We start from the raw sequence: 15470 nt of genomic DNA, 5'->3' as shown, positions 1-15470 counted from the left end.
AGAATGAAAAGACCATATTGAGTGAAGGTTTTATAACTGTTTGAGGGACTTTATCAGGGTTGCTGGTTTACAGAAAAGGAGCCACTAGAGTGGATGAAAAGGAAGCAATAATGGAGAAGATGCTGTAATAAATTAAGGAAGTGAAGTCATAGACCTAGTAGAAGGGCCATGGCGGTCAGTTGAATTTAAGTCTTTAAGGAGCTTGAATAACGTACATAAATCAATTAGAACTGTTATGACCCTCAGCCTACTACCTATGACTTGATTTTTGATACAAACTCTCTTTCAGGCAGGCTCATTGTCATTTATCATGGGCTGCACCCCTAATGCTTCACACTCTCCAGTCTTCTTGCTCCTTGGGTTCTCAAGAGCTAGAATCTCCCCAAATCTCCTTTTTCTCCTGTTCCTGGCTATTTACCTGGCCACCATAATGGGGAACGTGACTCTAGTGCTGCTAATCTCCCGGGACTCCAGGCTCCACTCACCGATGTATTATCTGCTCCGTGGTCTCTCTGTGATTGACATGGGGCTGTCCACAGTCACCCTGCCCCAGTTGCTGGCCCATCTGGTGTCTAATTACCCAGCCATTCCTGCTGCCCGCTGCTTGGCCCAGTTCTTTTTCTTCTATGCATTTGGAGTTACGGATACACTTGTTATTTCCATCATGGCTCTGGATCGCTATGTGGCCATCTGTGACCCCCTGCACTACCATTCAGTGATGAATCGTCGACTCTGTGCCCGCTTACTGGCCTTGAGCTGGATGGTGTCCATAGTGCACACCATGCTGCATGTAGGACTTCTCTTGCCTCTATACTGGGCTGGGGATGCCAAGGGCAACGTTAAACTTCCCCACTTCTTTTGTGACCACCGACCACTTCTGCGAGCCTCTTGCTCTGACATACATTCCAATGAGCTGGCCATATTTTTGGAGGGTGGCTTCCTCATGCTAGGTCCCTGTGCCCTTATTGTACTCTCCTATGTTCGCATTGGGGCCACCATCCTGCGTTTGCCTTCAGCTGCTGGTCGCCACCGTGCAGTCTCTACTTGTGGATCCCACCTCACCATGGTTGGCTTCCTCTATGGCACCATTATTTGGGTCTACTTCCAGCCTTCTTCCCAGAACTCTCAGGAACAAGACATGGTGGCTTCTGTGATGTACACTGCCATTACACCTTTGGCCAACCCTTTTGTGTACAGCCTCCGCAACAAGGATGTCAAGAGTGCACTTCACAGGCTGCTTGGATGGAGAAAAGTGATTAGCCTGCCTAAGAGCCATTTTGGTTAGCTGAGGAAAGAAGTGGGAAGATTTAAGCATGGCCAGTTTTGGAAAGTTGAGGGACGGATGGCCTGGACAACTTATGGAACCCCAGATTCAGCTCTTGTTAATGTGGTGCTCTGACAGAGCTGTGAACATTCCACATTCATTCCACATGTGCTCAGGGCTTCCTCATCAGCATGCCTCAGGAACCCCTTCCTCAGACCATTTATCTTCAGTTATCAAAGTAGATATAAATGAGTCACTAGGGCTAGAATATGTAATCCCACAGTTTTGAAGAAATATGGGAATATACTATGAAATCTTAACTAAATAAGAGACAGTGAAGTTAATTATGACCATGTTTAACTTGGTGTGCTTGCTTGTGGCAAGTGTGTGTATCAGAAAGTTAGGGAAAGGGAACAATTTAGGCAAATAGGGATGGCAATTTTACCCCTGTTCCATTCAGTGAGCAAATATATGCCCAGAATTGAGTGTGAAATGGGGGCCATGATTCTACCATTCCATATCTTAGCCTCAGTTTCCATGAACCTGCCGTTGTGTAATCATCTTATTCTGATGTGTATGATTTCTATTTTTTACATTTTAAATTAATTTTATTTACATATTCAAGTAAGATATAGAGAGAAAATGTAAAGTTTAATAGTTTTCTGAATAAAACAAAGAACAGCAAACTGTTTCAACAGTGAAGAAAACAAAATGGCTGTGCTTAGCCTGTTGGGAGGTGGACTTGACTTCTATTTTATTGGCTCCTATGAGATTTAGAATAATAATTAAAAATATTTTGAACCCTTTTTTAATTGGAGTGTAGTTGACACACAATGTTACATTAGTTTCAGGTGTACAACATAGTAGTTTGATAACTCCATATGTCATGCTGTGCTCACCGAAAGTGTAGATACCATCTGTCACCATACAATGCTGTTACAGTACCATGGACTACTTTTTAAATATAATTGAAATATAACACTGTAAGTTTAAGGTGTATAATATGTTGATTTGATACATTTTTGTATGGTAATATTATTACAGTAGTCCCCCCCTTACCCCAAAGGGGGATATGTTCCAAAACCCCCAGTGGATGCACAAAACAGCAGATAGTACTGAACTCTATATATGCTATGTTTTTTCCTATATATACATAACTATGATAAAGTTTAACTTACAAATTAGGCAGAGTAAGAGATCAACAACATCGGTAATAAAATGGAACAATTATAACAATATGCTGCAACAGAAGTTATGTGAATGTGTTCTCTCTCAGAGTATCTTATTATATGGTGCTCACCCTTCTTGCAGTGGTGTGAGATGATAAAATGTTTATGTGATGAGATGAAGTGAGATCAATGACACAGGCAATGTGAAATAGCATTAGGCATCTACTGACCTTCTGACAATATGTCACAAGGAGGATCATCTTCTGGACTACGGTTGACTGTAATTAACCGAAACTGCAGAAAATGAAACCACAGATAAGGGTGGGGGGGTGGTAGGGACTGTGGCACCAGCCAAGTGTTAGCTACCACATCTATCATGTCGTGTAATTATTTCTTCTTGTGGTAGGAAAAATGAAGATCTAGTCTCCTAGCAACTTTGAAGTTTGTAAATACAGTATTGTTGCCTATAATCACAATGCTGTGCAAAAAAAAAAAAAAAAAAAAAAAAAAAAAAAAAAAAAAAATCACAGTGCTGTGCATTACATCTCCAGGACTTCTTTATCTACTAGTTGTGAGTTTGTATCCTTAAACAACATCCCCCCCAACCCCCCCAACTCCTCAGTCTCTGGGCTACCATTTTACTGTTTTTATGAGTTCAGTTATTTTAGGTTCTACATATAAAGTGAGATCATACAGTATTTCTCTTTCTCTGTCTGACTTATCTCAGCATAATACCCTCAAGATCCATTCATGGGTCACAAATAGTAGAATTTCCTTCTTTCTTATGGTTGAATGATAAATGGAATATTACTCAGCCATAAAAGAGAATGAAATCTAGGGGCACTTGGGTGGCTCAGTCAGTTGAGCCTCCGACTTTGGCTCAGGTCATGATCTCACAGCTTGTGAGTTTGAGCCCCACGTGGGGCTCTGTGCTGACAGCTCAGAGCCTGGAGCCTGCTTCAGATTCTGTGTCTCCCTCTCTCTCTTCCCCTAACCCACTCGCATCCTGTCTCTGTTTCTCTCAAAAATAAATTAACATTAAAATTAAAAAAAATGAAATCTTGCCATTTGCAACGATGTGGATGGAGCTAGAAGGTATTATGCTAAGAGAAGTAAGTCAGTTAGATTTCACTCATATGTGGAATTTAAGAAACAAAACAGATGAACATAGGGGGCAAAAGAGAGGCAAGCCAGAAAACAGACTTAACAATACAGAGCAAACAAATGGAGGGGAGGTGGACAGGGGGAAGGGTTAAATAGGTGATGTGTCACTTGTGATGAGCACTGGGTATTGTATGCAAGTGATGAATCACTAAATTCTACAGTTGAAACTAATATTACACTATATGTTAACCACCTGGAATTTAATAAAAACTTGTCTGGAAGGCACCTAAGTTGTTTCCATAATCTTTTCTATTGTGAACAATGCTGAAATAAACATATCTTTTTGATACCCGTCTTTCATTTCCTTTGCATGTATACCCAGAAGTCGTATTCCTGGTTCATATGGTGGTTATATTTTTAATTTTTTGAGGAACCTCCATGCTGTTTTCTGTAGTGGTTGCACCCATCTACATTTTCAGCATCAGTGCCCAAGGGTTCCCTTTTCTTCACAACTTACCTTTTTGGTGACAGCTATTGTCACAGATGTGAGGGGATATTTCATCATAGTTTTGATTTGCATCTCACTGCTGATTAGTGAAGCAGAGTACTTTTTCATTATTTGATTGTCTTTTTGTACTATTTGTTCTTTTTGAAGAAATGACTATTCAAATCCCTTGCCACTTTCTTAATTGAGTTATTTGTGGGTTTGATTTTTGCTGTTGAGTTATATGAGTTCCTTATATATTTTGGATATGAACCCCTTATCAGATACATGGCTTGCAAATATTCTTTCCTGTTCCCTAGGTTGTCTTTTCTTTGTCTCTTTTACTGTGCAGAAGCTTTTTAGTTTGATGTAGTCCCACTTGATTATGCTTTTGTTGTCTGTGCTTTTGGTATCATATCCGGATATCATTGCCTAGACCAATGTGAAGGAAATTCTTCCCTGTTTTCTTCTAGAAGTTTTACATTGTCAGGCCTTATGTTTCTGTCTTTAGTCCATTTCAAGCTAATTTTTGTGTATGGTGTAAGATGGGGGTTCAATTTCATTTCTGTATATGTGGTTATCCACATATAGTTTCTCCAACACCATTTGTTGTGGAGATTATTCTTTCCCCACTGAGTAGTCTTTTTAAAAAATCCATTTATTTAAATTCAAGTTAGTTAACATACAGTGTAGTATTGGTTTCAGGAGTAGAACCCAGCAATTCATCATTTACATAAAACACCCAGTGCTCATCCCAACAAGTGCCCTCCTAATGCCCATCACCCATCTAGCCCACTCCCCCTATCACACCCCCTCCAATAGATCTCAGTTTGTTCTCTATATTTAAGAGTGTCTTATGCTTTGCCTCCCTCTCTGTTTTTGTCTTGTGTTTCCTTCCCTTCCCCTATGTTCATCTGTTGTGTTTCTTAAATTCCGCATGAGTGATTTAATATGGTATTTGTCTTTTACTGGTTTATTTCACTAACATATAATGTTTATCACAACAAGTGCCCTTCTTAATGCCCATCACCCATTTATCCCATCCCCCCCCACCTCCTCTCAGTTTGTTCTCTATATAAGTCTCTTATGGTTTGCCTCCTTCTCTGTTTGTAACTTATTTTTCCTTCCTTTACCCTATGGTTTTCTGTTAATTTTCTCAAATTCCACATATGAGTGAAAACATATATCTGTCTTTTTCTGACTGGCTTATTTCGCATAGCATAATACCCTCCAGTTCCAGTTCCATCCATGTTGTGGCAAATGGCAAGATTTAATTCTTTTTCATTGCAGAGTAGTATTGCATTTTGTGTGTGTGTGTGTGTGTGTGTGTGTGTGTGTGTGTGTGTGTATCACACACACACACACACACACACACACACACACACACACACAAACCACATCTTCTTTATCCATTCATCAATTGATGGACATTTGGGCTTTTTCCATAATTTGACTATTGTTGGCAGTTTGCTATAAACATTGGGGAACATGTGCCCCTATTAATCCTGCTGCCCATTTCTTAACTGGATTATTTGTTTTTTCGGTGTTGAGTTTTATAAGTTTGTTATATATTTTAGATACTACCCTTTATTAGATATGTCATTCGCAAATATCTTCTCCTATCCCAAAGATTGCCTTTTAGTTTTCTTGATTGTTCATTGTGTGAAAGCATTTTATCTTGATAAATTCCCAGTAATTCATGTTTGCTTTTGCTTTCCTTGCTTCCAGAGACATGTATAGTAGGAATTTGCTATGGCTGATGTCAAAGAGATTTCTGCCTGTGTTCTCCTCTAGGATTTTGATGGCTTCCTGTCTCACATTTAGGTCTTTCATCCATTTTCAATTTATTTTTTTGTATGGTGTAAAAAAGTGGTCCAGTGTGATTTTTCTGTATGTTGCTGCTGAGTTTTCCGAACACCATTTGTTGAAGAGACTATCGTTTTTCCATTGGATATTTTTTCGTGGTTTGTCAAAGGTTTGTTGGCCATATAGTGGAAACCAATGAAAATGAAGACATGAGAGTCCAAAACCTTTGGGACGCAGCAAAAGTAGTCATAAGAGGGAAGTATTTAGCAATACAGGTCTACATCAAAAAGCACGAAAAATCTCAAATACACAACCTATCCTTATACCTAAAGAAGCTAGAAAAAGAACAATAAATGAAGCCTAAAGCCAGCAGAAGAAGGAAAACAATGAAGATTAGAGCTGAAATCAATGATATGGAAACAAATTACATAGAAACAACCACAACAAAAAACAGTAGAAAGGCACCCGAGTGGCTCATTTGGTTAAGCATCCAGCTCTCGATTTCAGCTCAAGTCATGATCTCACCATCATGAGGTTGAGCTCTCATGCTCAGCATGGAGCCCGCTTGGGATTCTTTCTTTCTGCCCCATTCTCCCCCTCTCAAAATGAATAAAGCAAACATTTAGAAACAAACAAACTCAGTAGAAGAGATAAATGAAACTAGGAGTGGTTCTTTGAAAGAATTAATAAAATTGATAATCCCCTAGTCAGACTTATCAAAAGGGCCCAAATAAATAAAATCACAAATGAGAGAGGTCACAGTCACACCACAGAAATACAAACAATTATAAAAGAATATTATGAAAAATTATATACCAACAAATTGGGTAATCTGGAAGAAATGGATAAATTCCTAGAAACATATAAACCAACAAAACTGAAACAGGAAGAAACAGAAAATTTGAACAGACCAATAGCCAACAAAAAAATTGAATCAGCAATCAAAAATTTCCCAAAAAACAGAAGTCCAGGGCCAGCTGGCTTCCCGGCGAAATTCTACCAAACATTTAAAGAAGAGTTAATATCTATTTTTCTCAAAGTGTTCTAAAAAATATCCTGGTATTTTTAATGAAATATTTCTGACACAAATAACCATAACAGAATATTATAGTTACCCAACTTTATTGTCAAGTCATTGCTGATGTTGTATCTTTTCTGCTTCTACTTGCTCCTCATTAGCTTTGAAATAATCCCAGATGTCGTATCATTTCATCCATATATGTTTCAATACTAATCTCTAAAAGATAAGGACTTTTTTAAAGTTTATTTTTATTTCTTTTAAGAGAGAGAGAGCCAGTGGGGGATGGGCAGAGAGTGAGGGAGACAGAATCCCAAGCAGGCTCCATGATGTCAGCACAGAGCTCAATGTGGGGCTCGAACTCACAAACTGTGAGATCATTACTTGAGCTGAAATCAAGAGTTGGTTGCTTAACCGATTAAGTCACCCAGGTGCCCCAGGATAAGGACTTAAACAAAAATTTCAATGTTATTATCATATCTGAAATGCAAATAATTCTTTTAATATTCTGAAATTCCTGGCCAGTATTGAAATTTCTCATTGTTTTTATAAATATAATAAAACACTTCTATAGTTTTTAAAATTAAGATCCAAGTAAGGTTTACATACTGTAATTGGTTATTTTGTCTTTTCAGTCTCTTTCTTCTCTCTCCCCCCACCTCCTTTTTTTCTTCCTCTTCTCCCCTCTCCTCTATCTCTAGCAATTTATTTGTGGAAGACATCATGTAATTTTCCTGTGGAATTCCCTACAGTCTGGTTTTGTGTGAGTTAATCAATGTATTGTAGTTTAACGTGTTCCTCTGCACTTTATATTTTCGATAAGTTGGAAGCTGGATGTAGAAGGTTTATCAGATTCATGTTTGGCTTTTGGAAAGGTGAGACTACTTCCTAGGTTGTATGGAAGATGGAATGTCTGCTTATGTCACTTTTTTGGTGAAATTAGCAGCTGTTGCTATTCAATGTCTAGATCTATTTATTAGAGCAGTAATTAAAACAGAGGTGTACGTGTATGGATGGGGTAAGAAATCAGGTATTGGGAGGAAAGAACAGTCTAAAATCCAGGACTGTCTGCTCAGAGTGAGATTAGTAGAAATGAAACACAGCTGATTGACAATGCCATCAGCCTGTATCCACTGTGGGAAGAAATCACTTCCCCAAAGTAAGAAGGGCCATTAGAAAGTCAAATAGATCCACTGCAAACAAAAATAAATGTATTACATTTTTTGAGGAAATTGATAATATTTTGATTGGTTAAAATCTCTTTGTTTCCACTGAATTTTGGTCATATTCATCAGTTAATAATTTGGTTTTCTAGCTTGTGACTGGGCTACTTTTGCAGGTTAATCGTGGAAAGTACCTGTTTGTATCCAATTTACAGTCATTTCCACAATGTATAATCTGTGTCAATAAGTTATATGTCATTATTTTATAGTGAGACCAAGAATATCTCTAATTTGCATATACTCTCAGATTTTTCAGTGTGGTGCTCCACTTCTTACTGCTTCTTTTATATTCAAAGACTTGTTCAAATCAGGTATTTTGAAGATGATAGTTCTAAAATAAATCAGCAAAATGGGCAGATGACTTTCAACAAAGAATGCAGCTGAGTGAGGGCAGGAAATGCAAAAGTCACTGGAGAGCAGAATGGAAACAGCAGGGGTCAGAGTCATCCCACTGGTATCTCATAAAGCCTTATGCCTTGTAGCTAAGTCAGCTGAGTTAAGATGTTTGATTTAATAACACTCAATAACAGAAAGGATAGGTTAGGAGAGCTGTATTCTTGAAATGATGAAATGGGAATCATTTTCCTCTTGGGGTTTTTTCTTGCTCAATTGTTGACATTATGCAAGAAAACCTGTGGTGTCCCCCAGGGAGTAGACCTTCCCTATAGACCTAATTGTTGTCAGAAGTTTTATGGTGAGATCCAGGTGTAAGGAAGCAGAAGAAGCACACTCTCCAGTCCCAGCTGATAATGGAAAGTAGATGGGCTCAGCCCATTATAATTAATATTTCATCTGAACACAGAGGTGCCTAGGGTTGGTAGAGTCCAGGGTGAGTGTGTATAAGTGACACTTCACTGGAACGAGCTACTATATAGAAAGGCTTTTATGGAAAATGATGGAAAGAGAATCCTTATTTTTGTAAGATTGTGGTGAAGAGGGAGCACAACTCTACCTAAACTTTCTATCTTGAGTGTATGGTGGCAGATACAGAGAAAAGGTGAGAATAAGGCTATATTCTGTCCTAATGGTAAATCAAAAGGAAAGAAGAAATAATAAATCATAGCCCTCTTTTAGAAAATAGTGTGGTATTGGTACTAAGAATATCAAAGAATAGAATGAGGAACTAGTATTATAGTCAAGGGAAGTCATGGGATGGGAGAATTGTCAGTTATAACATGAAAAAAATAGGATTTTGAGTGAAATTATGAAGGCTTAGATGGAGAATATAGTCATGCAGTCAGGGAGGGTATGGAAAGACATTCCACAGTTCCCAGGTGCAAGAAATATGTGACAGAGCATCTAATTTATTTTATGATAATTTGGAAGATGCATTTTTGAGACAGAGAAAAGGAAATTCCAATTTACACATCTCAGATTCAAACTTTGTGATTCATCAACACAGGGGAACAGACTAGAAATAGAATTTAGACCAAGAAGGCATTTAATAGAGCAGATCCCTAATATTTAGATATTTATAAAACAGTGAATTATCTAGTATCTCTTGGTTCTTTCATCAAAGAAGAAAGACAAGAATAAGCATGATTAAGGCCTGACACTCTAGCTCTGTTCCTTCTCCATGACTTTAGATATCCCCAAAGCATCAGGTGGGAACCTGAGATGCTTTTCTGTTTCATGCCAGGGATTCTTCCTCTTTTTCTCTCTCTGATTTCAGTTTAGTTTACTGTCTTGAGGTGTTCAAATCTGTATATGAATATGTGTCCATACCTTCCTTCCCTAAATGGACTACTCCAAACCATCAGCATCCTTAATCCCTCAAAATTGTCTAAATAGGACCTACAGAGCTCTGACAAGACTAATGTTGACATTTGGGGAAATAGGAAATATACAGAAATGAGTCTTGAAGAAGTCAGCCAAGAGTACTACCACTGCTTATTACTCTTTTTGCATATAATTTGTTTAAAAATACTGTTTTGCTTTTCTTGGAAGAAAATGGACTCTATGTTAATACATTCTCTTCATAATGGATAAATCTATATCTTTGGCACTTTTTCCTTCTTGAAGTTCATTTTCTTTCATCCTTTCCCCATGAAGGAACTTATCCCATCTCTCTTCCTTCCCATCTCTTCTTGTTCACCTTCATCTATATCTTCATGTTAATATCTCTGTGTCACCACTGCCTTGAATGGGTAATAGGATCACAGGAGGGTATAGATTGATCTATATCCACAGACATAGAGAAAGATACAGGAAGATATAAAGACTATCAGACACTGGAAAATGTAAGTCCTTGTTATCATTTAAGCTCCTGTTCCGTGACCTTTTTTAAAAAAATATTTATTTATTTTCAAGAGAGCACAAGCTGGGGAGGGGCAAAGAGAGGGGGAGAGAGGATCCAAAGTGGTCTCTGCACTGACAGGCTGACAGCAGTGAGTCTGATGTGGGCTTGAACTCAGAAACCATGAGATCATGACCTGAGCTGGAGTTGGACGCTCAGCCAATTGAGCCACCTAAGTGCCTCTCCATCATCTTGAGTGAAGAAAATCACTAAGAGAAGTGTTTTGATTCTTTCTCTGAATATTGGGAATACTCTCCCTTAGTGAGGTGGGACACTGGACTCATCAAAGAATAAATGCAACTATAGCTCATCATTTGGCTCTGCAATGAAAATTATTTATGTAGTTATACTAATGTAAATGTCTACTAATTTATAGTTTTTACCTTAAAGAAATAATTGTGGTTCCAGCTCATAATTTATATGTTTTCAATTTTGACAACATATAGATCAAGATATAGCTTTCTAAATGTTGGGAGGGTCAGGGATGAGGAAGAGAAGTGGAGTCAGCAGTTGATGGAATAAAAAATATAGATTTTAAGTATACTGCTGGAAAGCAGAAAAGCAACAAATTTAAGAACTAAAATAATCATCAAAAAATTGGGGAAGGGAGGAGAGAAGAATGGGGATAATGGAAACAAGATAAACCATCTTGCGTAGTATAAAGCCAAAAGATAAATTGATAAAACTGGTAAATAGATACATAAACAAGTAGTATTTTATTTAAAGGTGTAAATGTACGAACCACCAGATGTGATAAAACCAAAATGGAGCAAAGTTAGGGTCAGAGACTGATGCTTTTTATTGTATGTTCTTTTATACCTTACTATTTTAAAACAATTTTTCTCACATTCATGAAGAAATACAGTATTTCATCAAAATATCCTTATCCATATAGTAGTCCCAAAATGTTACCTCTTTGGTGTACCATGTACATCTGCCTATAGGGAAAACCTGAACTGGAAAGAAACACTCCCATCCACTGGCAGTTTACATTATTTATTGAAAATTAATCATTAATAAAAGCAACGATGTTATTAACCATTTCTACTCTCATCCCAGGCAAGTTCAATTGACTTAATGGAAGAAGAACTCCCCTACAAAAGAACAATAGCTTTTGGACATACAAAGTTAGGACCAGATCTTCACTCCAGTGCCCCATCAGAGATGTAGAGACTCAGACATTTGCCTGGAGCCTTGACATAAGTTTCGTTTCTTTCCAACTCTGACAATCAGCGAAATGTGGTGCTTGTGTCTAATAAAACTATACAGGGTTGAGTCAAGGTTTTGATTCCCAGCTCCTATAAGACCTTCATCAAAGTAGTTTCTTTGCTTTAGTTTTCTTGTCTGTAATATAAAAGTAGTTTGTACCATACGGGATTGTTGTGACAATTAAACGTATGATATTTAGTATGCTGTTTAGCGCAGAGCAAACGCCAAAGAAATTTTGTGTTTAGTGATCCCTTGTTTGTTATACAGGGAATTTTGAAAATGCAGGAACCATGTGTGATTTATCCTGATGCCCTTAATATATATCACATTGAGAGATTATAAAATAGTCAGTAAATGAACCTGGAATAAACTAAAGAGTGGGTGGGTACTCCAGTGGATAGATAGAAAGATAATGACAAGGGAAAGAAATGAAGGAAAAAACTCTTTTGGAAACTAGGGGTATGCGTGCAAGAAGTTTCCTAAAAGCTATCTCAGAGTAGATTTCAGCATTATTTGATACTAACACTTGCTCTTTGCAGGTGTTATAGATCATGTGTTATGGCCACTAGAAACAGGACAGAAGTAACTGAATTTTTCTTATTGGGCCTGTCCAGCTGGGCAGAGATGCAGCCAGTTATTTTTGGGATTGTCCTTGCCATGTACCTGGTGGCACTTATGGGCAATGCCCTATTAGTAATTGTTGCCCTCTCAGACCCCAAGCTTCAGACTCCAATGTATTTCCTGCTCAGCCAGCTTTCCTTTATCGACATGTTTCTGACAACCATCACTGTTCCCCAGATGCTGGTGCACACACTGTCTGTGAATAGAATCATCTCCTTTAATTGCTGCATGATCCAGCTCTTCTGTTTTATGGCTGTGGGCAGCATGGAAGGCCACTTGCTGGCTGCCATGGCCTATGACCGCTATGTTGCCATCTGTGACCCATTAAGATACTCTGCCATCATCAGCCGTGGCCTCTGTCTGCGTATAACCTTGACCTCGTGGGTGGTTGTCAGCCTCAACAGCCTGCTTTATAGTGTGTTGGTCACCCGCTTAACCTTTTGTGGCAACCAGATCACCCATTTCTTCTGTGACATCACACCCTTGTTAAAACTCTCCTGCACCCGACCAGTGGTCAATGAAATGCTAATATTTACTGAGGGCGTAGCTGTGGTGGTCAGCCCCTTCTTCTTCATTTTAGGTTCCTATGCCCGCATTGCTGTTGCCATAGCTCGCACGCATTCAGTTGCTGCCCTGCGCAAAGCCCTGTCCACATGTAGCTCCCACATTCTGGTTGTGCTGCTCCTGTATGGCTCTGTGATCCACATGTATCTCCGGCCATCCTCCAGCTATGACTTGGACCAGGATCGCCAAGTCGCCATGTTTTACACAGTAGTTACTCCTATGCTAAACCCACTGATCTACAGCCTGAGGAACCAGGAGGTTAAGGGAGCTCTGCGAAGGCTTTTCAGGAAACTCTGCATCTCAAGAAACTTCCAACCTGGTTCCCAGGTAAATGGGGGATGGCAGAACATCTCCTGAGCACAGAGTTAAGATTTAACTTGAAAATACCTCAAATATATGGATTACATTCCTAATAACTGGTATGGTTCACATTCCTGTGGAATAATCTTCCTTGTTGGCTCCCTCTTGTTTGGATCTGGTAGAAAGAAGTGAGTTCATGAATAAATAGTTCTGGTCCCCATTGACTGACCTAGAATCTCATCATATTGGAACTGAACAGATGTTTTTAGATCTCAACATCTGAATCTCTCATCTTTCAGATCTAATATAGGGCATAGGGGATTACTAAACCAGATTATTACACATAGTAAGGCTTGCAGAATTTTGATCATTTTAGTGATGTTGTGGCATGTACTGTTTTCCAGAGAAAAGTTAAAGTGAGTTACAATACCATTATACAGGAGAGTGTTTTTGTATCTATCTAACTATCTATCTATCTATCATCTATCTATAATTCCAGTATAATTAATTTACAGTGTTGCATTAGTTTTGGGTGCACAATATAGTGATTCAACAATTTTACACATTACTCAGTGCTTGTCATGGTAAGTGTACTCTTAATCCCCTTCACCAATTTTACCCATCCTCCCACCCATCTCCCCTCTGGTAACCACCAGCTTGTTCTTTATATTTAAGGGTCTTGTTGTTTTGTTTGTCTCTTTTTCCTTTGTTCATTTGTTTTGTTTCTTATGAGTGAAATCATATGGTTTTGTCTTTCTCTGACTGACTTATTTCACTTAGCATTATACCCTCTAGATCCATCCACATTGTTGAACATGGCAAGGTTTCATTCTTTTTTATGGCTGAGTAATATTCCATGGTGTGTGTGTGTGTGTGTGTGTGTGTGTGTGTGTGTGTGTGTGTGTGTAAGTGTGTGTGTGTATCACATATTCTTTATCCATTCATCTACCAATGGGCACTTGGGTTGCTACCATATCTTGGCTATTATAAATAATGCTGCAATAAACATAGGGGTGCATATATATATATATGTATATATATATATATATATATATATATATATATATTTGAATTCATGATTTTGTTTTGTCTTCTTTGGGTAAATACTAAGTAGTGGACTTACTTGATCATATGGTAATTCTCTGTTTAATTGTTTGAGGAACCTACATAGTGTTTTTCACAGTGGCTACACCAGTTTGAATTCCCACCAACAGCACAAGGGTTCTTTTTCTCCATATCCTCACCAACAGCTGTTATTTCTCATGTTTTTTATTTTAGCCATTTTGACAAGTGTGAGGTGATATCTCATTGTGGATTTGATTTGCATTTTCCTAATGATGAGTGATGTCGAGCATCTTTTCATGTGTCTCTTGGCCATCTGTATGTCTTCTTTGGTGTGTCTGTTCATGTCTTCTGCCCTTTTTAATTGGATTATTGGTGGGGTTTTTTGGTGTTGAGTTGCATAAGTTCTTTATATATTTAGGATATTAACCCCTTATAAGATATATCATTAGCAAATATCTTCTCCCATTCAGTAGGTTGTATTTTTGTGTTATTGCTTGTTTTCTTTGCTGTGCAAAAGCTTTCTATTGTAACGTAGTTTCAATAGTTAATTTTTGCTTTTGTTTCCCTTGCCTTCGGAGCCATATGTAGAAAAATGTTGCTATGGCCAATGTCAGAGAAATTACTGCCTGCATTCTCATCTAGGATCTTTGTGGTTTCAGGTCTCACATTTAGGTCTTTAATCCATTTTGAGTTTATTTTTATGTATGGTGCAAGAAAGTGGTCCAGTTTCATTCTTTTGCATGCTACTATCCAGTCTCCCAACACCGTTTCTTGAAGAGACTTTTTCCCATTGCATATTCTGCCTCCTTTGTCAAAGGTTAGTTAACCATATAATATTGGATTTATTTCTGGGCTCTTTATTCTGTTCCATTGATCTATGTCTACTTTTGTGCCAGTACTGTTTTGATTACTACATCTTTGTATTATATCTTGAAATTTGGGATTGTGATGTCTCCACTTTTGTTCTTCTTTCTCAGGATTGCTTTGGCTAGTCAGGGTCTTCAGTGGTTTCATACAAATTTTAGGATTATTTGTTCTAGTTCTTTGAAAAATGCTGTTGATATTTTTAGAGGGACTGCATTAGATCTATAGATTGCTTTTGGTAGCATGAACATTTTAGCAATATTTGTTCTCCTAGTCCATGAACATGGAATATCTTTCCATTTATTTGTGTAATCTTCAATTTCTTTCATCAGTGTTTTATAGTTTTCAGAGTACAGGTGTTTCACCCAGGAGAGTGAGTTTTGAGTGGACCATGGAGTAGCCTAAACCTCTTTTATTTTTATTTATTTTTATTTTTAAATTATAATTTGTTGTCAAATTGGTTTCCATACAACACACAGTGCT

General features: G+C 38.0%; 2 protein-coding genes across 2 annotated transcripts; both read left to right on the top strand.

The window, feature by feature from the left end:
* Positions 1 to 310: 310 nt before the first annotated feature.
* LOC123592740 (olfactory receptor 1B1) lies at positions 311 to 1285 on the top strand. The gene has a single exon (XM_045468074.1). It carries the CDS (start codon positions 311 to 313, stop codon positions 1283 to 1285), a length of 975 nt encoding a protein of 324 aa, XP_045324030.1.
* Positions 1286 to 12131: 10846 nt separating this feature from the next.
* On the top strand, positions 12132 to 13115 carry LOC123592739 (olfactory receptor 1361-like). Its single transcript, XM_045468073.1, has one exon. The coding sequence runs from the start codon at positions 12132 to 12134 to the stop codon at positions 13113 to 13115; it is 984 nt and encodes a 327-aa protein (XP_045324029.1).
* The last annotated feature ends 2355 nt before the right edge of the window (positions 13116 to 15470 follow it).

The sequence above is a fragment of the Leopardus geoffroyi genome, chromosome D4, assembly GCF_018350155.1.
Source record: "Leopardus geoffroyi isolate Oge1 chromosome D4, O.geoffroyi_Oge1_pat1.0, whole genome shotgun sequence".
Lineage (NCBI taxonomy): Eukaryota > Metazoa > Chordata > Mammalia > Carnivora > Felidae > Leopardus > Leopardus geoffroyi.
Note: the sequence above shows the minus strand (reverse complement) of the source record. Positions and strands in the feature narration are given on the sequence as shown.